Source organism: Setaria viridis, chromosome 2 (assembly GCF_005286985.2).
Source record: "Setaria viridis chromosome 2, Setaria_viridis_v4.0, whole genome shotgun sequence".
Taxonomy (NCBI): Eukaryota; Viridiplantae; Streptophyta; class Magnoliopsida; order Poales; family Poaceae; genus Setaria; species Setaria viridis.
The window spans coordinates 34,323,919-34,345,627 of NC_048264.2; the positions used below are offsets into that span (position 1 = coordinate 34,323,919).

Consider the following 21,709-nt stretch of genomic DNA (forward strand, 5'->3'; position numbering starts at 1 on the left):
GTTGGTGGGATGGGCCGGTAGAGTTGGAGAGCCCCGATCCCGGAGCAGATCGCCCAGGAGTCCGTGCCGCATCATTCTCATGTCTCGCACCAGGAGGCAAATCTGAGATCCTGTTATCACATGCACTAGATCCATTCTGGTGAGTAGCATTAGCGGAATTAAACACACGGTCTGCTACAGGTTCCACCCCAGGAATAGATAAAGGAACAAGGTCTGATGGTAATAGATTAATTTCAGCACGGAGACGGGCTCCTGCATTGGAGTGGAGTTCAGAAAAAGGAAAAATAGACTCATCAAAAATAACATCCCGGGAGATAAAAACACGACCGGATGACACATCTAGACACTTGAACCCTTTATGGAGAGGACTATAGCCAATAAAAACGCATCGTCTTGAGCGAAACTCAAGCTTATGTTGATTATATGGACAAAGGTTGGGCCAACAGGCGCAACCAAAAACCCGAAGAGAGGAATATTCAGGCTTTTGATTAAACAAGCGTTCTAAAGGTGTTTCATGCTGGATGGTAGCGCTAGGCATACGGTTAATAAGAAAAACAGCTGTTGCAAAAGCCTCATCCCAAAATTTTAGTGGCATAGAGGCATGAGCGAGGAGGGAAAGCCCAATTTCGACAATGTGTCTATGCTTGCGCTCAACAACTCCATTTTGTTGATGCGCATGGGGACAGGAAACATGATGCACAATCCCACTTTTGGTAAAGAAATTATGCAATTTTTGGTACTCCCCTCCCCAATCAGTTTGCATGGTGAGAATTTTGCGACCAAATTGTCTCTCTACCATGGCCTGAAAATCATGGAATTTCTCAAACACTTCAGACTTGTATTTAATAAAGTAGATCCAGGTGAACTTGCTAAAATCATCAACAAAACTAACATAATATTTCTTTCTCCCGACTGAATCTAGAGCAGGACCCCAGACATCAGAATGCACAAGTTCTAAAGGAAATTTTGAGGAATTAAAGGATCTACTATAAGAAAGTTGATGACTCTTTGCCTGTTGACAGGCATCACAAACTGAATCATTGTTTTTCTCAGAGGAACATGGGAGCTTATTACTGCTGATAATTTTGGAAACAACTGGAAAAGCTGGATGACCCAGGCGGCTATGCCATCTAGATATGGACGGCTTCACTACTCCAAACGCCTGTTTTATTGACTGATCTGATGGAAGAGGGTACAACCCTCGGTGGCATCGTCCTCTAAGAATCGTGTTCTTCGTGGCCTGATCCTTGATAAGAAAATAATCAGGGTGAAATTCAAGGAAAACAGAGTTATCTTTAGCAAGGCGACGAACAGAAACAAGATTTTTGCTAGCTTTTGGAACATGAAGCACATTGTTTAGATGAAGATTACGGGACTGGGTTGGAACAGTAGTATGACCGATGTGCTTAATTTCCATACCTGCACCACTAGATGTGTGGATCTGATCATTCCCGTGATACCTCTCACGGAAGGACAACTTCTCCAATTCGCTGGTGACGTGGTCAGTCGTGCCTGTGTCCGTGTACCAGTTGGTGTCGACGTTGTAGGAGTTCATCGCCGCAGCCACGTGCCGTTCTTCAGGGACATAGGACTCGTCGAAGCGATGCCAACACTTCTCCGCAGTGTGCCCTATTTTTAAGCACACTTGACAAAGAGGACGTTCATCCACGCCTCCAAGGTTGGGGCGCTGTGCCCTTCCCCCGCGTTGCTGTCCGCGACCACGCGCGGGACTGCGCCCACGCGAGCCGCCACGGCCTCCATCACCGCGCCCAGGGGCGCGATTGTTGTTGAAGTAGCGATTGTTGTAGCCGCCCGACCCAGATCCTCCTGATCCAGATCGACCGCCCCTATTGGCGGCGTTTGCAGAGAAGCCCGATCCATCTTGAAGCTCGAGTCGCGTCTCAAAGCTAAGAAGCTGAGAGTACAACTCATGAATTGAGAGCGGTTCAGTCCGGGCAGTAACAGATGTCACCACCGGATTGAATTCAGCGTCCAGCCCGTTACAGATATGGGCCGCCAGCTCCTCGTCGTCCATTGGCTTCCCCGCAGCTGCCATCTCATCTGCATAGCCTTTCATCTTGGTAAAGTATTCAGCAATTGTCTGGTTACCTTTCCTTGTTGTAGCAAGTGCTAATCGCACGTTCATCGTTTTGGCACGGGTTTGAGCGAAGAACATGTTCTCAATCACTCCCCATGCCTCGGCCGCCGTCACTGCAGCGATGACCTGTGGCTGCACTTCCTTCCCGACCGAAGACAAGATCAGCCCAAGGACTTTCTGATCCTCGGCGAACCAATCTGCATAGGCCGGATTAGGCACCTTGATGGTTGTACCATCAGCCTTCTTCTCCTCGATCTCTTGCGCAGGAGCTTGAGTCTTGCCATTGAGGTAACCTTCCATGCGTGCGCCGCGGACGGCTGCAAGCACGAGTGCGCGCCATGGCGCGTGATTCTTCCTTGTCAATTTCTCGGTGATTGGAACACCGAAGAGAGGATGCGGAACGCTTGAACTTGACGACATGGTGACCTAGGCTCTGATACCATGTGAAAAAGCTTCAGAGGCGCAATGTGGTGGAACGGCAGGGCCCCAAACTTAGAGCTCCTGGCCGGTTACGTGTTAATTATTATGGTTACCAAAACGCCTGGCACCGGTGGCTTACATAGGCTCCATCCCTAGAGAACCGGCTGTGGTTTGTTACAACAAACTCTATCTAATCTATTCTGGAAGATTCACCACAGCCGCATAAGTCTAGGAACAGCAAAGGGATAAATACAAAATATATCTTTACATTTAACAGATGGATCACGAACGCGGTCGATGGGACGTGAGGGGCGGCGGCGGAGGGGAAGGATGCGAGGCGCGGTGGCGACGGGGAAGGAGAGAGGCGAGAGGCACAGATGGATTGTAGGGCAGAGGGAGTTCCTGGGCGCTGAGGGACGTTCGAGGGTGCGTGCGGAGGGGAGACCTTCTATCGCATGGTGCACAGACCTCCGATGCCGCATCTGTTGGGCACGGAGGGTTCTGAGAATCCATGGAGCGCGGGAAGATGTGGGCGGAAGGTGAAAACGTACGACGTTTTAATCTCAGTTTTGGTTTTTTTAGCTGTAGAGATGTGACTAATGTTAGCACAGTTGGGTTAAAATGCAAAGTGACTGAAGTCCAAAGCTTAACAGAGCAAAATATACTTCCAGGTTTCTATTTGCAAGTTCAACTTCAATCACGTATGGGAACATGAACACGAGAACACCCGTTTACTTGGAGCACATCGGTATCCAAAGTCGAGAAAAACATGCAGGCATCTGAAGAAATATGCTGATTCAGAGGTTCAAAATTCTAATTCTGAGCACTTCATAGACTGAACAATAAACTCAACCGAACCGAAGCGAGACGTTCTCCAGGAACTACGGTTAATACCGATGCTCCCAACAAAACTTTGGCCGAGTGAATCAATGCGCCACGGAGCTCTCAACAGTCAGGGCAACCCCAGCGATCCGAAGCACGCAATTCTCGAAGATTTTGCTATACCATTCCCACAGTAGGAAGTCACACAAGTTTGTTCACCTCGGCACCTTGCACGGGTCACCGGGAAGTCCTGCTCGTCCTGCCGGCACCACCAGAAAACTTGGCGCCTTGATCCACTCCGGGTTGACGAGAAACTTGTTGTCCCGCGCCCACTGCTCCTTCTGGGTCCCCGGATCCTCTTTGACATCGACCTCGGGAGTTCAACTGAAATTGCTCTAAGAAAACACGTTTGTTCTGAAGGTGTATTCGGATTCGGTGCCAGTGCGGATACACATCCGACCACTGTGAATGACTCACGTCTCAGGCGAATTTTGGGTAGGCGGTGATGAATTTTCTTAATCTCTATATGAAGGCCATGTTCAAAATAACATGCTAGTTAAAATTCCAAAAAAGGGACCAAATCCAGGGGCTGCCTGGACTACCCTTTGGATCCGCCCCTGCAAGTAATGCTCTAGCTTTCAAACCAATTGTGCTTTACAACGTTTTCTATTTTTTACCCCACGAAACAAAACGCACAGAAAATTGTAGAAAATTGACTTTACAGGTAGGATGGGCACTTGATTATGGATAAGAATAAAGAACCATCCCAGGCCTCCATTGTCTACCACAGCGCCTGTCAGTTTCAGCAAAATCTCTGCACGAAACAAAGGCAACTATTTAAGAGAAGACCACGATGACTCCAATAGCCAAAACTCACAGACATGGCGATTGCATCTGTGCTCACAGACCGGCGGAATCAGGCTACACCAGAGCCCACCATCCACTAAAAAGCTTCTGTAACTGCACCTCATTTCGCGTAGACGTTCAGCCTTACTCGAGCTGTCACGTCCGGGTGAAGCTTAATCTCCGCAACATACTCTCCGATTTCACGGATTTCTGGAACTGTCACAAGCCTCTTGTCCACATCCCTACATGATACAGCTTGTCAGCAGTAAGCAAAACCATAACAATATGAGAAGCACTATTAAGCCTGTTTAGCAGACTACCAGTTAGAAGGACACACTACCTGTTAAGTTGCGACTTTATTATGTCAACAATATCTTGTGCCGTGACGCTGTGCACATTAAAGGATTTTGTCAGAAAAATGAAAGTAAGAGAAAACAAGATAGATAGAGGATTATCAACTAAGAACTTGCCTCCCAAAGATTTGTTTTCCTTTTCCACCTTTGCGTGGAATCTTGAAAGCCCCAATGGTTTCAAAAACTTGAGCAAGTTGTTGCGCCTCTTCTTTAACCTAATGTAAGTAGAGAAATTTTGAAGACTATAAATATCAAAAGGATAAGTAGTTAAGTATACTCATTCGCAAATGGCACTCATAATATTTCTGTTATGGTCGGACAGAAATAACAGAAACGGAAAGCTCAGAAGTAGGTGTCAGGTTCACAAGAAGCTGGAGCCAGTGTTGAGTCTGAGTTAGAGTGCAGTCCGAGTCCAGTTTTTGCTAGAAGTATATACTTTAGAGTTTGTTTAGATTACAATTTCCAAATGTGTGTGAGTCTGATTGTAAAATGGCTGGCTATATATGCCAATTGTTCTCTTAAGTTTGAGATCAAGCAAATACAATCAATCTAGTTTTCTCATCCCAAGTTCTCTGTTTCCTTATCCTCTTATTGTCGGCGAGTTTGCTGGCAACAATTACCACACCACAGGTAGGAAGCCGGCCAAGGAGCGGCCACTGACCACCCACAGCTATCCATAAGGTCACTGCCTCAGGGACATGCTCAGGAATTAACTTTTCGAATTTTCTTTTTCAGACAATAAGGACAGTAAGGCTAAACTGCAACTAAAGTTTAGCCTTCACACAACAAAGGACACTGAGTTTAACTGCAACTGCATTTTTTACTGAGTGAAATATTTTTCTTACCCGCTTCTTCTCAGCTTCTATTCTTTCCTGTTCTAGTTGCATTTCCCTGCAGAGAGAAGTAGAATAAAGAAGTTTTTTTCACTTACACATCCAATCAAACATTCGACCACTTAACATATGTTACCAGAATTCTAGTGATAAAGGTGCATGGATTCCTATCTCAATCAAGAACCCTGGGCCCGAACTAAACCCTCAGAGAATCAAAACAAGCATACCACAAAGAAGTTCATAAGGTGCCTACAATGTTACCAGCCACTGAACCATTTGATGGGGAGTGGAATTTGCAGATAAGGAAAAATACGTGAAAAAAACAAACAAATATCATAAGTAAACATCAATTGATTTTCTTGGCAATGCCTATCAGTAAGAAGCAGAGTTCATCAGGAGTGAGAGAAAAAGAAAGGGCTACAATGCAGCGAGAGTGTTACTTGAGGACTTCTGGGGTTAGAAGCGTAGCCTTGCCCTTGGGAAGGAGGAAATTGCGGTAGAATCCAGCTCGCACCTTCAATGTATCCCCTTTCCTCCCCACCTCTTCTATGTCGTCTGTCAGTATGACCTTTGGGGAAGAAAAATTTCAAGAAAAGTAAATTGCATGTAATGCCAAGGGTAGTGACAAAAGACAACAAAATGACCAGGTGAAACACGACGGTGTGCGGTACCACATCGTCAATTTAACTGGATGCAACCATGTTGCATTCTTGTACAATCAGGCAGTCACTACAAAAGGAACTCCAAATTGAGGCACTAGCTTTCCTCCTGCGAAGATTAATTCCCAGTATCTAAATCCCTCACCTAAAAGTCTGATTAGAATACAACTACGTGTCTTAGTTGTGTGAACCAGTAATGTATCTTGCCGGTTGCCACTGAGGCAGCCAAAAGTTTCCTCTAATACCTTTTTATCTACCGATCAGCTAAAAATGCATCACTTTGGAGAAGAAAATCAAAATGTAACGGATCTGGACCTATTAGGTTGGTGGCACTCATCTAACATGAATGCTGAAATTGTTAGAAAAAGATTGGGGACTCGATTTCATGCACTCGGCAATCTGCACGCACTAATTGATGGCGCAATCGGAAGCAACTGTGCGCAGAAGTTACAAGAGGGGTCAGGGGAGGGTTCGGGGAGCCGACCTGGCGGTACTTCTTGACCTTTCCCTGGGCGACGATGACCAGAGACGGAGCCCGGCGAGACGCCGTGAGGAGGCGCCCCGCTAGCGGCCGCGAGGAAGAGCGGGAGGGGAAGGCGGACGTCAGAGGCAGCGTGGAGGCGCACGACGGCGACGCCATTGCTCTCCTCGCTTCGCTTCGCTTCTCTTGGAGCCTGGGGGCAGCTGCGGCGGCGGCTTATTAGTGAGTGATTTCTTATCCGCTTGGGCACCTGGCTCACGCGATAGGGAGATAAGGCGCGACCCCTGTCCCACGTGACCGGTCAAGCAAACGCGCGCTCCCCCGTTGTTTGGAAGATGGTTTGAAGGAAAATAGCAGCGTCCCTTTTCAGTTTACCTCAGAAATCAGAACAAGTGAAAGAAAAAATGGGATTCTGAAATCTGAATGTGAAAAAAAGGACCTAAGTTTCAGGCCTTTAGTGCACTGAAGTCTGTAAAATGAGGGAAAATTCCATTCAGATGCGGCACCACTGGCTGCTCCTGCACTTGCACCTGTGTCATGAAAGAGCCAAAGAAGCATCTTCCAGGATAAAGATAGACCCTTTATGAGCAAAGCATGAAAGGCAGCTAAATTCTACTGTAACACAGTAACAGGGACACCGGGCAAATGATGAAAAATGACCTTTATTAAAAAAAGAAGATGAAATGAAGCTGTCCGTTAGCAGATTTCGAAACAGTAGGCTGCTTCTTATCCATTGGGCTCTCTGAAGTCTTAGGTTGCAGAAAGCATATTCAGAAACAAGACTATATCAGCTGATAGTATTGTGACAAAATAGTGAAAAAGAATCCGATCAACCGAATTTCAGAAACCTAGCAGAGAACTAGGCAAGACAGCAAGAGTAAGATAGGGGAAAATATGCAGTCCAGCACAAGCTGATTCAAGGATCCACTACCATCCTGCATTTGAGCTGTATGACCTTCAGGCACTATTCAGACATCATTTCACCTTGCACTTGTGTAGGAATAGGACAGCTCTCAACCTGTTCTTTCCACTTCCACTACCCACTGGTCGAGTACAGTGCGAGTCAATCACGGAATATTCATCCATCAAGAGGACTTCGTAAAAATTGCCTACTGACAATCAGAAAATAACCATTTTTTTTGTCCTGATCTGACAGTAGATGGCTACCTTATTTGAATGACAATTGACATAGTGCACACGAAATCCAAGAGGTTACTAGATAATACTGCAGTTCTGAGCCATGTGACACATGAATAATATCCATTGACCAAAGGCTGGAGGAAAAGGAGATATCAAAGTGTGTCTCAAGCAATATAAGGTAAAATCAGGTATTCAGGTTATACTTTGGTGAATCATATGAGAAGTCTTTCAAAATTCTGGTACTAGCATCTATAAAGGTTACAGAACTTTGAGAAGCTCTTACAAACAATCCATATATTGCTCTTTTCTGAGTGTGGTTGAACTACTCTGCAGGGCTGAGTGCTGAATTTTGCAAATTTAGATCATTATCAAAATCTGCAGCCAACAATTTCCTAGAAAACCGTTACGTAAGAGACAGCTAGCTGCCAAACTGGCATTTCAATGAGATGTATTCATTTGCAATGGGGCAGAAAGTATTGGTCCTTTTGTTTTTTTTAATGTGGATTGCAGCTTGCTATCTTTTGGGCTTTGATTAGACCTATGCATTGGAGCAGTAAGCTCTACAACTTCATGCTGCATGGGCTGGGAAATCGCCCAAGCCTATGTTAATGTTACTTGCCTTTGCAGTAATAATATGCATTGGGAGAACTCGGGATATGATCTGTTGCTGGGAATATTGATTACTCATCCTACTGGACCTTCTTTTCTGTGAGTGGGTGGACAGACTGTTTCATAGGTAGTGAATGCTAAGATGATGAGATAGCTGAACTAGAGGATTTTCTAGGAGGTATAGTTTGTTTTCTGTGATTAAATAACTTACTTTGTTCTCAAGGCCTGCGAGCAATGGTCTAAAACATGCACAATATTCAAAGCCATGCTCAATTGTTCAAAAAAAAAAACTCGACCTGCGGGGGGTTAGACAGCGCCCGGGCATTTTGCTAAGAAGAAGAAGACCTTCTCACGTAGGTTGAGAAAACCCCCGAACCCCTACCCCACCCTTACATAGCGGCACCGTAGCCCGTGTGAGACGACCAACGACCTGGGCCGGGCCTTAGACCTATGCTTTGGCGTGGGACAAACGAGAGGATTTTTTTAACCCCAGCCTGAAATTCGCTCCCACGGGGAGTCGAACCCAGGACCTGAGAAGTGCTACTAGAGCCACCTAACCAACTCAGCTAGAGGCACATTCACAAACAAAAAGGACATGATTATAGTAAAGATTGCTATTCATTATGAAATGTCCTACTTGATGATTGAATCTTGCTAAGTTTCAAATTTTGCCAAGGTGAGTCACGTAAATGAAGAAAAAGACTAAATCTAAGCAAGGGTAAGCTCGTTTTCCCCTCGAACACGTCAGATATTTTGTTTCAATGAATAGTTGATAGTTGGAACTCTCTCCATATGACATGATAATCTATTTATAAGAGAATAAGGATTAAGGAGTGCTCATTTTGCAGCAGCTGGATTTTTCTGCACAACCACTCTAGCATACCTCTAATCTAAACATACTGCTTATAACACACAAGGTTGGACAAGTACATTTCTGTTAAAGAATTGCTGAAATGTAAAAGTGATCCTAAAAGGAACATTAGCTTAATGCACTATTCGCTTTTAATCCCACATTAGCTGGTTAGGTCTGCTTAACATAGCTTTAGCAGTAGTAAATACACAAAATCGTTTATAACCCATCTGCATCTTGAAGATCAGTATTACTTTGTCAAGGAAATCATTTTGCAAGCCTGGTAACTGGTAAGAGATCTACAATAACTTCTGATAACATTCTATTATAATTGGATTGAATAAACGTGCCACACATCAAATAATTATGTTGAGGCAATGTGTTACAAGCAGCATTGATCACTAGCTCACAGGCAACTACAAACAGTTATTCAAAGAAACAGGCAAACATACAGATCTTCCCCATCGCACTTCATGAATTCAGTAATCAATTGAAGAAAACATAAACAGGGAGTGTGATCCGATAAAGTGGAACCTAGATCAGAAGTAGAGCCCCATCTGGACATTCTTCTCCTCGAAGCCGCACTTGGCGTAGAACCCCTTCAGCTCGGTCGTGCAGTTCAGTATGACCTTGTAGCACCCCCTCCCTCTTGCGTGTTCCACGAGGCGGCGCACGAGTCGCTCCCCGAGCCCCCGCCCCCTCGCAGCAGCGTCCACCACCACGTCTTCGAGGTGGCCCACGAGGCCGCAGCGCCGGATGAACTTGCGCTCCACCAGCATCGCCCCCGCGGCGGCGAGGCGGCCCGTCGCGGCTTCCTCCGCGACGAGAACCAGGTGGTCGGCACCCAGCGCTGCGAGCTCCGCGAAGCGCGCGCGGAAGGCTTCCTCTGAGAGCGGCGGGGAAGGGGAAAGCTGCGCGAGAAGGTCGAAGAAGCCCTTGGAGAGGTCGGCGAGATCGAGCGGCCGGATAATGTAGGAGTCGCCGGCGGCCTCCGCGCCGGCGCCGGCGCCGGCCTCCGCCGCGACGGGAGCGTGTGGTGACTCTTCCATGTGTGTATCCGTGGAGTGATGGGCCTGACGGATCGGAGTATCCAATAATTAGATGGGCCGGCAGATCGCACGATTTTCAAATGGGCCGAGACGTTGCGGATGAGATCCAAAATCAACAGTTAAAATAAAACAATTTTCATTTTTTTGAACGCCTAAAAAATAAGAAATTCGGAACCCCGCCCAAACGCACAAAAATCCCCAACTCAAAATTCCAATCTCCAAACGGCCAAACCCTCTGCAATCTGCAGTCAGCCAGTCTCGTCGGTCGTCGCCATGGTCGCCGTCGCCGCCGCCGGCGAGGCGACCCCGCCCCCGGAACTCCCACCCTCCCGCGTGTCCGTCTCCTCGCCCTCTCCCTACTCCCGCCGCCGCTGCGCCCTCGCGAGCCGCTTCCGGGAGCCGGCGGCCCCGCGGCGGCACGCGTGGGTCTCCCTCCAAGGCCGCCTCGTCGGGGCGGAGGAGGCGTCGTCTGCCGCTTCGGCCGCACCGGGCCTTCCCCCGGACGAGGCGGTAGCGTGGGAGCTCTTCAGCCCACTCCACCGCGTTCTTCTCGTCGCTACCGTCGCTGCCGCATCCTCCCGCTCCCACGCCGCCCGCCGCATCGAGCAGCTACAACGATCGATTAATCTTAGGGTTTGCCTCTATTGATCTCCTCGATTTTGTCCATGTTTTGATTGAATATTTGGTGACCACTCCCCGCGAATAATGTTTTTGGTGTGCAGGATGAGGTGCTGGAAGGCATGCAGCAGAAGCTGGATGATCTGCTCGTCGAGATGAACTGCTTGCAACAGCAATACGTTAAGTGTGACAGTTACATTTCCACCGAAAGGGAGAAGGATGAGATTGCAGGCAGCAAGAAGATAGGAGATGAAGAGGAATCTGGATGCTGTATGTGCGTGAGGCCAGATGCTGCTGCCACTCCTCAGAAGGCAAAGGTAAAACCTGTTTACATATTCCTATTAAAAAGGAGTACATGGTTAATGAAGAGTATGCACCCACTGTGCAGGATCTCTGTGGAATGGATGATGCTAGGAGTGATGTGGTTGGTAGGCCTAGTCTTTCTTTCGTGGATCATGAAGAGCGCCGTATGTCAGACCTCTCAGACTTCTGCTGGAGTGTTGCATCATCAGTTGATAACCACATAAATGGGGATAATCAGGTAGATAAGCCTGCACTTTTCTGTGGCTAAAGCATCTTTTTTTTATCTGTGAAATTTTGTTTCCAAGCATCTATTGTTTGCATATACCTGATTGTATCCATATCATAATTCTTGACAATGCATTCCTTTTATGCCTACTTTTAAGTTACAAGGAATTATTTGACCAAAGTTTGACACTCTTTTTCTTACCTTCAATTGTGTTGTGTGGTGACACCATGTTACATTGTTTCCAGCTAAGTTTCCTGGCAGCAGATCAACAACTGTACAATCTTCAGAAGGAATGTGAAGAGAAGGATGCAACCATCAAGGAACTAGCTGCAGCTGCACATGCATCTAGTACTGCTGATGCCAAGGTAAATAGACTCTAGTTGCTTGCCATTATTTCAGGTAATAATGTAATATACTATTAGAGTATTATTAAATTCCTTGTTCCTTGTTTGTATGTAGAGAATTGCAGAGTTGCAGGATGTTCTTAAAAGGAAAAACATGGTTATCTCTAAATTGAAGAAAGATATGGCTGCTCTGAAGCAGATGGTAAGCAGTTCTTCCAAGTCATTGCTGATTGTTTGTGGTCAGGCGAAGTGCTAATTAACTTCTTATGTTCTTTGGTAGGTTGTTGAATTATCAAGGGCTAAGAGAGCATCTTCTGCCATAAGTCCAATCTGCACTGATTTGCCAGTGATGTCAAACAATGTTCTGTATGATATGAGCAGTTCTAGCCCATCATCATCAGATTCTGAATCTCCTGTTACACCAAGATACCTTGATGAGTGTCTTGTTGATAGCATTCCAGGAGACGACGATTCCAAGGAGTCTATAGCAAAAACATCTCTTCCTTTAAAAAAATCGTTCCCTCACAAGCTGCGCTCAACTAGCCCTTTGAAAGAGATCCGGATTAATCCAAAAGCTGAAACAAATGCATTTGGTGGACAGAAGCAACCTACATCCTCTATTGGAGATTTTAAAAAGATTAGACGACAAAGCCAGCAAGATTCAAGGAATAAAGCTACAAGGAGATGGGTGTAGAGTTTAGCCATCAAGAAGTCACTACTTGATAGGTACACCATACACTTCTTGCATCATTAAACTTATCTGCTGTTCTTGTCCTAGCAAAGCAATCAATCACGTTGGCTGTTCGCTTCAGTTAATCTTGGTGGAACTACTCTACCTATTTATTAAGATTTTTCTGCTAGGCTTCCTTCATCATTGACATTGCTGCTAATATTCACCACAAGTTTAATCAACATAAACTTCTTTTTAAAAGAAAAAGGAACATGATAAACAGAAGCTAATATCTGGAGATTTTTTGACTTGTAGGAATCTGAAATAAGAGCAAACTATGTGCTGAGATTCAGTTCCCTGATGTGCTATCGATCTTTGTTCGTCCCTGATGTCTCCCCCCATCCCCATCCCCAAACCCATCCCATGTTTCCCAAAAACTTTTATGGAACATATTAGGAAACATCTAGTGTGCATCAATGCACACAGCTATTTTGTTTGCTAGTTATTAGTGATCAATCATATTTCGGTTGTTTGCTAGTAATTGATACTGATATGATTGCAGATTGCCTTTTTTTCCTTATAAAAAATATATGTTGCGACAGTCAGAAGCTTCATTTCCCCCCTTGCTGCAACAGCTCTATCTTCTGTTTTTTTTTAAAAAAAATGGCTCGCAATAATGAGTAACGACCAAACTATTCTCTTGACATTTCAGGTTGGAAGAGATGGAGCTGATAGATGTTATCGATCTTGATCGATGAACTGTCCGAATGATGCTTCCTGGCTTCTGGCTCTTTCTGGTAAAACAGCATGGCTGTAGGCTGTTACATACTTCATTAGTCTTTAAGTTATGTCTGTCATGACTCATGAGATGGACCATGTCGTGGTACCTAGCTTCATCGTTGGTATCTTCTCCGTTGTATAGTATGTCATTTGGATCTGAACAGTCAGCGTCTCCCCTCCCTTGAATCTATCGGTTATATTTAATCAGTGGACTAATTTATCCGGTGGAATCTCGGAGTTCATACTTCTGAAATAGTTAAGCATTCCTTTCGTTTATTTTTTGATGACCTAGCATGGTCCCGCCTGCTTCCGTTCCCGCAGAAAATTTCCCATGGTGAAATCATCTGCTTATCAGCTGTCCAGAACCACCTCTGAACTGCCGCCCTGCAGGGTTTCTGCTTCTCTGTCCAGGAGATCACCATCTTACAGACATTAACCAGTTGGGCACAGTGGAGACCAAAGCATCTAATTTGTCTCTCGATTCATCGTGAGGTTCAAGCTGTTACTGTCTGATGGTGACTGGAGAAACTTTCGGGTCTCCTCGGATTCACGATGGAGGGGGCACCGAATCTGCAGTTCATCCACCCTTGTTTACCCGAGCCCAGGCCAGCGTGAAGTTGAGGTTGTCCAGAACCAGAACCGTTGTGTGAAGTTGGGAGGGATTCTTTTGAACGCAGCAAATTTTTCATGGGACCTTTCATAGGAGCTTCAAGCTTCAAGAGTCAACACCTGTACGTTTGCAGTTTGTACGGATGGTTGCCGCATGCCGGCGCTGAAAGCCTGGTGCCTGGAAACTAAAGATAGGATCAGTGATACACCTGTACGGTCCTGAAGAAATAAGAATCAATGCAAGGTGGAAATGGAACTGTTTGACCAGCGCTCTGCCGGCCAAAGCTATTCCAAAAATTTTCAAGTTCCAAACAGGACGCTGTGTCCGCGGCAAGTACAAAGCGACCTTCATTTTTAAGACCAGCAAACTGTGTGTTTTTGCTGAAATGTTTGGAAGGTTTTATTTTTCTCGATTCACTCTGCAGTGTTCATCTGAACCAAATTTATCTTTCCTTGACAAAAAAAAAAGGTGACTTAAAGTCCTGTTTGGTAGGGATATGTTTTGTCAATAAAAGCAACGTGTTTTTGGAGAAACGATTCTGGTTCTAATGAAAAACAGTTTTTTCCTTTTGAATTCGAGAATTTTTTTTGTTTTTACTAATTGCTTGGTAAGTCCCTTGCACGAGCACGATTTGCGCGACCGACGTGAAAAGGACCCAAGATCGTGAAAAATCCATTCACCGCGCACGTAACTGCAGGTTGCCGTCCACAGGCGGGGCCCGCATGGCAGCCGGACGCCGCGCGCGCGGTTCGGCTCGGCTGGTAGCCGCGCGCCACTGGACCCCACGCGATTGGCCGGCTTCGTCCACCGCGACGGCGACTTGCCCGCCGCCCCCCCTTCTTTAAACCTCCCGCTCCGTGCAGCGAGGAAGCGAGGCTCTCCAGCCATTTGCCAGCGCCGTGAACCGAGGAGAATAGAGTACGAGGAGAGGAGGCCGAGGAAGCTCAGAACGTGCGCGCTCGCTGCCGGTGCCGATCGATCGGGGGCTCGGCTCGAAGTCGAATCCGCCGGGCCGTTTTTCTAATTCGCCCCCGCCGCGGCGCGTCCGAGATCCCCGTCACGAGCGGAGTCTCCAGCCGGCACGCGGATCCCCGCGCGTCTCCTCCGCGGTGTCACGAGCGGCACGTGGGGTGGGGGCGCGTCCCGCGGCCGCCGCCCAGGCCACTCGATAAAGCGAGCCACCACGAGAGGGTGATCCTGGGCCGCTGGGACTGGGAGGGAGCCATGGCAGAGCAGGAGGACGGGAACAGGAGGCGGCGGGAGGCCGAGGCGCCGGTCGTGGCGCTGGAGTGCGTGGCGGGGAGCTCCAAGGCGGAGGAGTGGGGCGGCGGCGGGGGCGTCGTGCAGGAGGGGGACGTGGTGGAGGCCGTCCGCGTGGGCCGCGGCTCCCGTGGCGGGGGCACCGCAACCGCGCTGGAGCTGGAGGCGCCGTTCAAGGGCGGGCGCGCGGGGCTGCACAAGGCGCTGCACGCGGCGTTCAAGCGCGGGGACACCTCCGTCGAGGTGCGCGTGCGGGGAGGCAGGGAGCTGCAGGCCTGCATCGTGCCGCACCATGCCAGCCCCGGCGGGGGCGGAGGAGGAGGAGGGGGGAGGAAGCAGTACGTGCTGCGGTCGATGCACGACCCCAACTACGTGCTCGGATTCGTCGACCGCCTCGAGAGCGAGTGCCTCGTCTTGCAAGGTAACCAAGCACGGCCTGCTCTGTCCACCACTCTGAACAATTGCTTCTTCATTGTTGCTGCATCCGCATGAAAGGAGGGGCGCCTCGGCCTCGGCCATGTCCATCTTTTTCTCACCTTCTGATTCGAATCGAATGCTCCGGGCGGTGGCTGCGCGGTCGGAGACCGAGCCGAGCGTCGAGGCGGATGCTGAGGAGTCGAGGTCTACGGTGATGACGAGTGTGGAGAGGGAGAGGCCGCAGTGAGCCAGAGAAGCGAGAGGGATTCGGGGGCTCTTGGCCGCGTGGCCATGCCGTGGTGGCCTCTGGGAGGCTGACCGTCCTGAGGGCACGCGTTTTAGTATGACTGTATGAAAGAGGCAGACAGACTACGCATATGCCTCTACGCATGTCCTGTACCACATGTGAAAAGGAAAGTTTCCTGTCAAATCTGATGTTCAAATTACAATGAGAATATTCTGATAACCTGATGTCTCAATGCGTGATCGCAGGCCATCATTCATAGCTAGTTTCCGCATATATGCTTATTTCTTTTTTGTCTGCACCCTGAGAAAACTAAGTAGCTTATGGTTATCAGTTGTCAGGCTGACAGGTACATAACGAAATTTAAAGGTAGCAAAGGAATGGAAACATTCATAAACTAGGGAGAATAGAAAGACATCTCCGTAACAATGCCAAGTGTATTGCTGTCATAGAAACTGGCGGTCAATTCTTCATTTCTTCCACACATAGGGATGTTCACTCGTTTTCTTGTCTTTCCTGGGGAATATGGCGTTGTTTAGTTTGGTAGACTATTGACCTCACCCAACGGACGCTAGAAACATCATGCATTGCTCCAATTTTGTCTTAACTTTCTTCTGCAATCCTAAAACTTGTGTGCAGAATCGGCATCTCGATTAAAGTCATGAACTGTTCGCCTCACACACAATTGAAGTCATGTATTTCAGTCTTTTGGCCATGCTTCTGATCACAGATGATGAGGCTTATTTCTGAATGTTATTTTCACGTACAGTATGGTATGAGCACGTTGTTTCTTTTATCAACTCTGAACTTTCTACATAAACACAACGTGGCATCTGTATGTCTGTATCTGCGTTTAGGCACGAGGAGCACAAGAGTTGCATCAGCATTGAGCAAGGCACAACTCCAAGACGGATACGTGGCATATCCATGGGAGAAGAAGATGCGCGACACTCTGCGCATGCCCAACTCTAGCTGCTACCTCTCGATGCTCGTCCTTCCCAAGGCTCTGGACTCGAACGCTTGTCGCTACGAGTCCTTTGACGACACACTGGCGCGTGCCAATGCATGGATCTGCTCAGCGCAGGCCTCGGGCATCCCCGTTGATTACAGGAATGTGCAGAGTGAAGCTCTTCTCACCAAGGTGCAGATACAAGCTCTCTAATTCAAACATGTCACAGTGTAGGAGCCAATTACTAGAATGAACCTTCAGTTAGTTTGACTTTACCTACAAACCTAAGCCTAGAAAATGGACATTCAGTTTGTTGTACTTCATTCTGAAAGATCCTACTAAAAGTTTCCCTTCACATTGTCACATTCTGAAATGTGCAGATATCCGGCGAGACAGCGTCTGCAACTGTCAATTCAGGTTCGTTATCTGATCTGTCGAACGTCACTAATGCGACGCTCTACGGTTTCGAGGATTACCATGGGGTGGACATTGGTGTGGTAAAGGCAGCACGGCTTTGGTACAGCTCCATAGGAGAACTGCTGCTGGAGATCCCACTTGAAGAAGGTGACACGAGGCTTGGCTTTGCCATCAGCCGAACTGAAGAGGTCCCTTTTCACTAGCAACTCTGCACAATGCTCTGCAATTACGTTCTACTTGAGCCATTAGAACTATCATTCGAGCCTGCTGGCATATTTCTCTCTGTCAGGGTTTTATCTACATATCCTCAGTGGTTGATGACGAAGAATGCAAGGGTCCGTCATCCCGATCAGGGCTCCGTGATCTGTTCAACCGGGCCAAAGAGGCGTCCAAGCTGCTGGTCATCTCAAGAGTGTCCAATGAAAAAGTCCTCCCCTGGATGATCTCCAGCTCAGGGTCAGTTCGTTGCTTCGACACCATCTCCCTCAGCCAGAAGCTCTCCTTGCACCGCCTCGCGGTGCGCCCCATCGAGCTGCATCTGCTCGCGTGGGAGAAGCCAGCTGGTCCAGTGGAGAGGATCTTCCACTCGCCGAAGCTGCCCCTGCCTTCAACGCTGCTCCCTCAGCCACACCAAAACGTCGTGACGGAGAGCGTTGAGCCTAGAGTAGATGCTGAACAAGACTATGTGGGGGATCTGTCTTTTCGGCTCGATGATATCTCATTTGAGAGCAGTTGGGTGTGATTCCAGGTTTCAGTTTTGTCATACAGGCATCTGATGTGCATATGTATATTTTGGTCTTCTCTAGTTCTCTGGAGCGGCATGCTCAGTTTTGTGCTGCAGGAATGCAGACGCCTCCTTGAAAATGTTCAGAACCTTTCCGGGTTTCTGGCCGAATCAGGGATAAGGCTTTCATAGCATCTGAAAATTATGTTGTGATGGAACATTTTTTGTTGATCATAACATAACAATGGAGTAATCAATCACTTTCACATTTCTCTGGGGAATCTCACAACTTCACTTTGTTAGTTGTTTACTGCAAATCTACGGCAAACATATGGTTCAGCATATCTGAAAGTACTGTACCTTGGGCTCAAGACAAAAAGAAGTTACACTTGGGAAGTTGACACCACACAAGCTGTTGGTCAAAGAAAGCTAAGATTTGAGACACAATTATGCTGCTGATCTGGTTGTGAGGACCCTGCACTTAAGAACCCTATCTTGGACATAAAACCCTGGCATCACCATGATCTTCACTTGACAAGGACCCTGCACCTGTTGCCTGTCTTGCAGGATGTCCTCCATGTACATCTGATCGAACGCGCGGCCGTCTTCGACGCGCATGATCGTCAGCGGCGGGCCGAAGGAGAAGGCCAGCAGGTGGAGCAGCCAGACGCACTTGGCAGCGACGAAGAAGCACTGCAGCAGCTGCTCGGGCCACGGCCGGGACCAGCCCATCGTCGCCACGACGCCGCTCATCTTCCGGTCGCAGAACCGGCTGAAGTCCTCGCTGTAGTACTTGGTGCCCTTCCTCAGCACCTCGTTCCAGCTCAGGTTGCGCAGCGCCACGAAGGCCGCAAAGCTCTGCCGGCGGCCCTCCGCCGGGTCGAGGCACCTCGGTGAGCCGCTCCGCTGGAACGCCGGGTTCTCGAAGTCCTGGTACATGGCTTGGTTCATGATCGCCTCGAGATGGTAGAGGACAGCCTTCGAGCAGTGCTTGCCATTGCCATTGCTGCCGGTGAGCGCGAGCTGGTACGGCCGCAGGAGCAGGTTCAGCTTGTCGGAGAGGCCGTCGCCGCCGGCTTCTTCGTTCGCCTGCTGGACCAGAGCCTTGCAGAGCTGCTTCACCGAGAGCCGGGCCTCCGACGCGATCTGCAGGAAGCCTTCCACCATGACGTCGTGGCTCACCGGCATCGGGAGCCCCCGGCTTGCTTCGATCGACCTCGTCGATCTCCGGGAGACGGACGGCGAGGTGGTCGCCTGCCGGAGCGCCTTCTTGAGCTCCGAGCAGTAGGCCTCCACGCTCACAAGCTTGGTGGCCAGCTCCCCCAGCGACGACCTCACCTCCGCGGCTTCCCGGAGCGCGGCGTCACGGTGGGCGTTGGCCTCCGCGAGCTCTCTCTTGAGGGAGTCGAGGGACAGCGCGCCCCATTCTGTCAGGAGCTGCGACACGTTGCCGCGCTCGATGGCGGTCGGCGACGTCGCCGTCTCCGGCGGCCTCGCTTTCTTCCTCGACTTGGGGAAGAGCCACGAGAGGATCTGCGGCGCCCTGGTCTTCGACCGGGAGTGCGCCGACGGCGGCGGCACCCTGCTGGTGCTGCCGATCGTCGTCGCGGGCCGGATCGCGTTGTTGCATGTCGCCGGCGGCAGCTTGAGCTCCGACGTCGTGTAGCCCGCCCGGCCGACGGAGAGGAGGAAGCGGTCGGCGGAGGGGGCCGAGTGCATGAAGGCGGGGTGGATCTTGTACGCCGCGCCCCTGTTTCGTGGGCAGGGGTCGTTGGAGGAAGGGAAGAGCACCTCGCTGTTGGAGGAGGAGAAGGCGTTGAGGCCGTCGTAGTCGGACAGGGCGGCGTCGTCGCAGCCGCCGTGGTCCAGGGCGACGCCGGCCCAGTTCTCCGACCGGCTCCGGTTGTCCTGGCAAATGTGGTTCAGCGCTGCCGCGGCCACGCACTCGTCGTCGTCGTAGGCCTGGCCGAGAGCACGGCAACCAAGCAATAAGAGACGCCATTGTCAGTGACGGTGAGCTTGAGAGTAGTCAGTGCGTGGCAAGAATGTAGCTCACCGGGGTAAACACGGGGTACTCCTCGTCTGCCGTCCTGGAGCGCGCGGGGGACGCGACCGGCGGGAGGCCGATGACGGCCGGGCTGCGGCTGGCGCCGGTCCCGGCCCCGGCGCGGGCATTGGGCGCACCGCGCTGGAGGAGGGTGGCGTGGAGCTGGCGCAGCTCGACGGCCTTGGCGATGGCCGCCTGGACGTCCTGGCGCGAGGCCGGGGCGCGGGACGGGGACGGCGCCGCGGGGTCGAAGCGCTGTGCGGCGCCGGCGGCGGCCACGGCCATGCCGGCGGTGGCGGGTCAAAGGCTGACCCTTTTGGCTCCCTCCAAGGCTGCCGCTGCTGCTGGAGGTCCGGAAGGGAGGCCTTGGGATTCTGGAAACTTACTGGGACTGTGGGAGGCGGAGTGGAGGCAGCAGAGGCACGGGTAGGAGTGAGGAGAAGGAATGGGCGAAGAGCAGTAGGAGAGAATTCTTGCGAGAGGAGAGAGGTGGGTGTTGAAGTAGTGGAGGGAACAGCACATTTGAAGAGATTGACAGTGCCCGCAGCGCCTTTTGTGTATTTTCTATTCGTTTACCTTTTGTGCTACGACCTGCTGTTGCTAGAATTGTAAACTCTGGTCTCGGACACTTTACTTTTGGTTAGTGGCAGGAAGTTTTGTTTAAAAAACCGAAACACCACAAAGCTGCTACCTGAATCTGTGGAAATCCAACTTCTCTTAAATGAAATGTCATCATTACAAACTACTAGCCATATATCGAGGGTTAGCATTTCCATAACTTTTGGAGTAGTTGGCAGTTGGGGTGGGCCAAACAATGGTCATGCTCTCTCTTCCCCATTGGTTAATGAACCTGCTGTAGTGATGCCCTGCAGACTTTCCTGCGTTGCTGCCTGCCTGGCTGGCCTGTTTTGCTGATGCAGGGCGTCGGCCAGTTACGGTTGCCGAAGCCTCAGAAGTTCTGGACATCATTTTAAAAGGCCTAGATTAAGGTCCAACATACTCTTGCTTAGAGAACTTGCAAGCCGTTTGCTTCAAATTTGGCACCTGGAGAAGCTCACCGCCGATGGTGTGTTCACTACTTCACTAGTATTTGAGACGCCCCTGCAAATTGCAATCACCTGCCACACTACAATACTCCACTGCACAAAAAGAGGTCCACTGCACAAAAACATTCTTATTGTTCCTCATCAATCGAAAAGAGGTCCAAAGTTCCTTTTTTTTTCTTGGTTATCTAATGCAGGGGAGGATCTCTAGGAGCCTGTTCTTCCTGACACTTTCTTGAGCCTAGTGAATTAGTCAAAAAGGTTACCGCGGAAAGTTAACAAGATCCCAAGCCAGTAAGTTAAATTAGAACCTTGGAACAAGGTTAGTTCGTAGCAGATGCAGAGCTCAAGGTCCTAGCTACATACATGGCGCGGCCAATAATGCAAAGAAGTTTCACGGATCACAAGTCAGGATAAGTTAAAGGGGTAGGTTAATCATGCATGCCTTTGGTCCTTTACCAGCCATTTGGAAAACTCTGGGCAGTTCTACTAGGCAACATTATCAGAGATCAGCGATTTGGGAAAAAGGCTCGGTTAGAGACGGCACAACCAACAAAAAGGCGATCTATCCTTTCGCTTTCGCTTTGCAACTTTGAGAGCTTTTCCAATGGCGCCTAGCTAGATGGATCTTACTAGCGTGCATGGGGAGAACAGGATGGGACGTCTCTTTGCCAAGCCACAGCCCGTAGGGCTCTGGCACTGGTAAAGCCTAGATACGGTCCTTAACCAAACACTTACAATTATTTGAGCATATCTTGAAACGCAATTCACATCGTGTAGTAAGTAACAGTTACACCTGTTTTTATATATGAAGATTTTTAAAAAGTTACACGTATACACCATCTTAAAATTTTTCTCCGGCAAATTAAAGATTAAGTGAAATATGTTTACATATCA

At 49.1% G+C, this 21,709-nt stretch overlaps 5 protein-coding genes and 1 non-coding gene across 8 annotated transcripts; 2 read left to right on the forward strand and 4 right to left on the reverse strand.

Annotated features, from left to right (window-relative positions):
• Positions 1-1,899: 1,899 nt before the first annotated feature.
• LOC117846648 (small nucleolar RNA Z247) lies at positions 1,900-2,038 on the reverse strand. The gene has a single exon (XR_004638377.1). It is a non-coding gene; the product is annotated as a small nucleolar RNA Z247 (small nucleolar RNA).
• A 1,920-nt stretch (positions 2,039-3,958) lies between these two features.
• Positions 3,959-6,762, reverse strand: LOC117843049 (large ribosomal subunit protein bL9c). 3 transcript variants are annotated; one of them, XR_004637596.2, is made up of 7 exons: positions 6,516-6,761; positions 5,813-5,940; positions 5,385-5,430; positions 4,657-4,754; positions 4,527-4,574; positions 4,249-4,428; positions 3,959-4,154 (listed from the first exon to the last, which is right to left on the reverse strand). XR_004637596.2 is itself a non-coding variant. In XM_034723610.2 (7 exons), the coding sequence occupies exons 1-6, from the start codon at positions 6,669-6,671 to the stop codon at positions 4,308-4,310; spliced, it is 597 nt and encodes a 198-aa protein (XP_034579501.1). In that variant the 5' UTR covers positions 6,672-6,762; the 3' UTR covers positions 3,959-4,154; position 4,307. The 3 variants fall into 3 exon arrangements, 1 of the variants encoding a protein (XP_034579501.1); XR_011897370.1 differs by having other exon boundaries at positions 4,222-4,428; XM_034723610.2 differs by having other exon boundaries at positions 4,307-4,428; positions 6,516-6,762.
• A 2,649-nt stretch (positions 6,763-9,411) lies between these two features.
• On the reverse strand, positions 9,412-10,184 carry LOC117843050 (glucosamine 6-phosphate N-acetyltransferase 1). Its single transcript, XM_034723611.2, has one exon. It carries the CDS (start codon positions 10,158-10,160, stop codon positions 9,651-9,653), a length of 510 nt encoding a protein of 169 aa, XP_034579502.1. The 5' UTR covers positions 10,161-10,184; the 3' UTR covers positions 9,412-9,650.
• Positions 10,185-10,366: 182 nt separating this feature from the next.
• LOC117843048 (uncharacterized) lies at positions 10,367-13,331 on the forward strand. Its single transcript, XM_034723609.2, has 7 exons — positions 10,367-10,793; positions 10,883-11,095; positions 11,167-11,319; positions 11,553-11,672; positions 11,767-11,853; positions 11,932-12,377; positions 13,034-13,331. The coding sequence occupies exons 1-6, from the start codon at positions 10,434-10,436 to the stop codon at positions 12,343-12,345; spliced, it is 1,347 nt and encodes a 448-aa protein (XP_034579500.1). The 5' UTR covers positions 10,367-10,433; the 3' UTR covers positions 12,346-12,377; positions 13,034-13,331.
• A 133-nt stretch (positions 13,332-13,464) lies between these two features.
• On the forward strand, positions 13,465-17,990 carry LOC117843047 (uncharacterized). Its single transcript, XM_034723608.2, has 4 exons — positions 13,465-15,392; positions 16,490-16,773; positions 16,962-17,186; positions 17,288-17,990. Exons 1-4 carry the CDS (start codon positions 14,936-14,938, stop codon positions 17,738-17,740), a joined length of 1,419 nt encoding a protein of 472 aa, XP_034579499.1. The 5' UTR covers positions 13,465-14,935; the 3' UTR covers positions 17,741-17,990.
• Positions 17,991-18,001: 11 nt separating this feature from the next.
• Positions 18,002-20,619, reverse strand: LOC117843046 (IRK-interacting protein). Its single transcript, XM_034723607.2, has 2 exons — positions 19,779-20,619; positions 18,002-19,684 (listed from the first exon to the last, which is right to left on the reverse strand). The coding sequence occupies exons 1-2, from the start codon at positions 20,052-20,054 to the stop codon at positions 18,170-18,172; spliced, it is 1,791 nt and encodes a 596-aa protein (XP_034579498.1). The 5' UTR covers positions 20,055-20,619; the 3' UTR covers positions 18,002-18,169.
• Between the last annotated feature and the right edge of the window lie 1,090 nt (positions 20,620-21,709).

Excerpts from the sequence above, each read along its gene's own strand:
- LOC117843049 (XM_034723610.2), bottom strand. The coding sequence starts at position 6,671 with ATGGCGTCGCCGTCGTGCGCCTCCACGCTGCCTCTGACGTCCGCCTTC. Across the intron at positions 4,575-4,656 it reads GGAAAACAAATCTTTGGGAG|CGTCACGGCACAAGATATTG; the intron begins GCAAGTTCTTAG and ends TAATGTGCACAG. Across the intron at positions 4,429-4,526 it reads ATAAAGTCGCAACTTAACAG|GGATGTGGACAAGAGGCTTG; the intron begins GTAGTGTGTCCT and ends TGTATCATGTAG.
- LOC117843050 (XM_034723611.2), bottom strand. The coding sequence starts at position 10,160 with ATGGAAGAGTCACCACACGCTCCCGTCGCGGCGGAGGCCGGCGCCGGC.
- LOC117843048 (XM_034723609.2), top strand. The coding sequence starts at position 10,434 with ATGGTCGCCGTCGCCGCCGCCGGCGAGGCGACCCCGCCCCCGGAACTC. Across the intron at positions 11,096-11,166 it reads CCACTCCTCAGAAGGCAAAG|GATCTCTGTGGAATGGATGA; the intron begins GTAAAACCTGTT and ends CCCACTGTGCAG. Across the intron at positions 11,854-11,931 it reads TGGCTGCTCTGAAGCAGATG|GTTGTTGAATTATCAAGGGC; the intron begins GTAAGCAGTTCT and ends GTTCTTTGGTAG.
- LOC117843047 (XM_034723608.2), top strand. The coding sequence starts at position 14,936 with ATGGCAGAGCAGGAGGACGGGAACAGGAGGCGGCGGGAGGCCGAGGCG. Across the intron at positions 15,393-16,489 it reads CGAGTGCCTCGTCTTGCAAG|GCACGAGGAGCACAAGAGTT; the intron begins GTAACCAAGCAC and ends ATCTGCGTTTAG. Across the intron at positions 17,187-17,287 it reads CCATCAGCCGAACTGAAGAG|GGTTTTATCTACATATCCTC; the intron begins GTCCCTTTTCAC and ends TCTCTCTGTCAG.
- LOC117843046 (XM_034723607.2), bottom strand. The coding sequence starts at position 20,054 with ATGGCCGTGGCCGCCGCCGGCGCCGCACAGCGCTTCGACCCCGCGGCG. Across the intron at positions 19,685-19,778 it reads AGTACCCCGTGTTTACCCCG|GCCTACGACGACGACGAGTG; the intron begins GTGAGCTACATT and ends GCTCTCGGCCAG.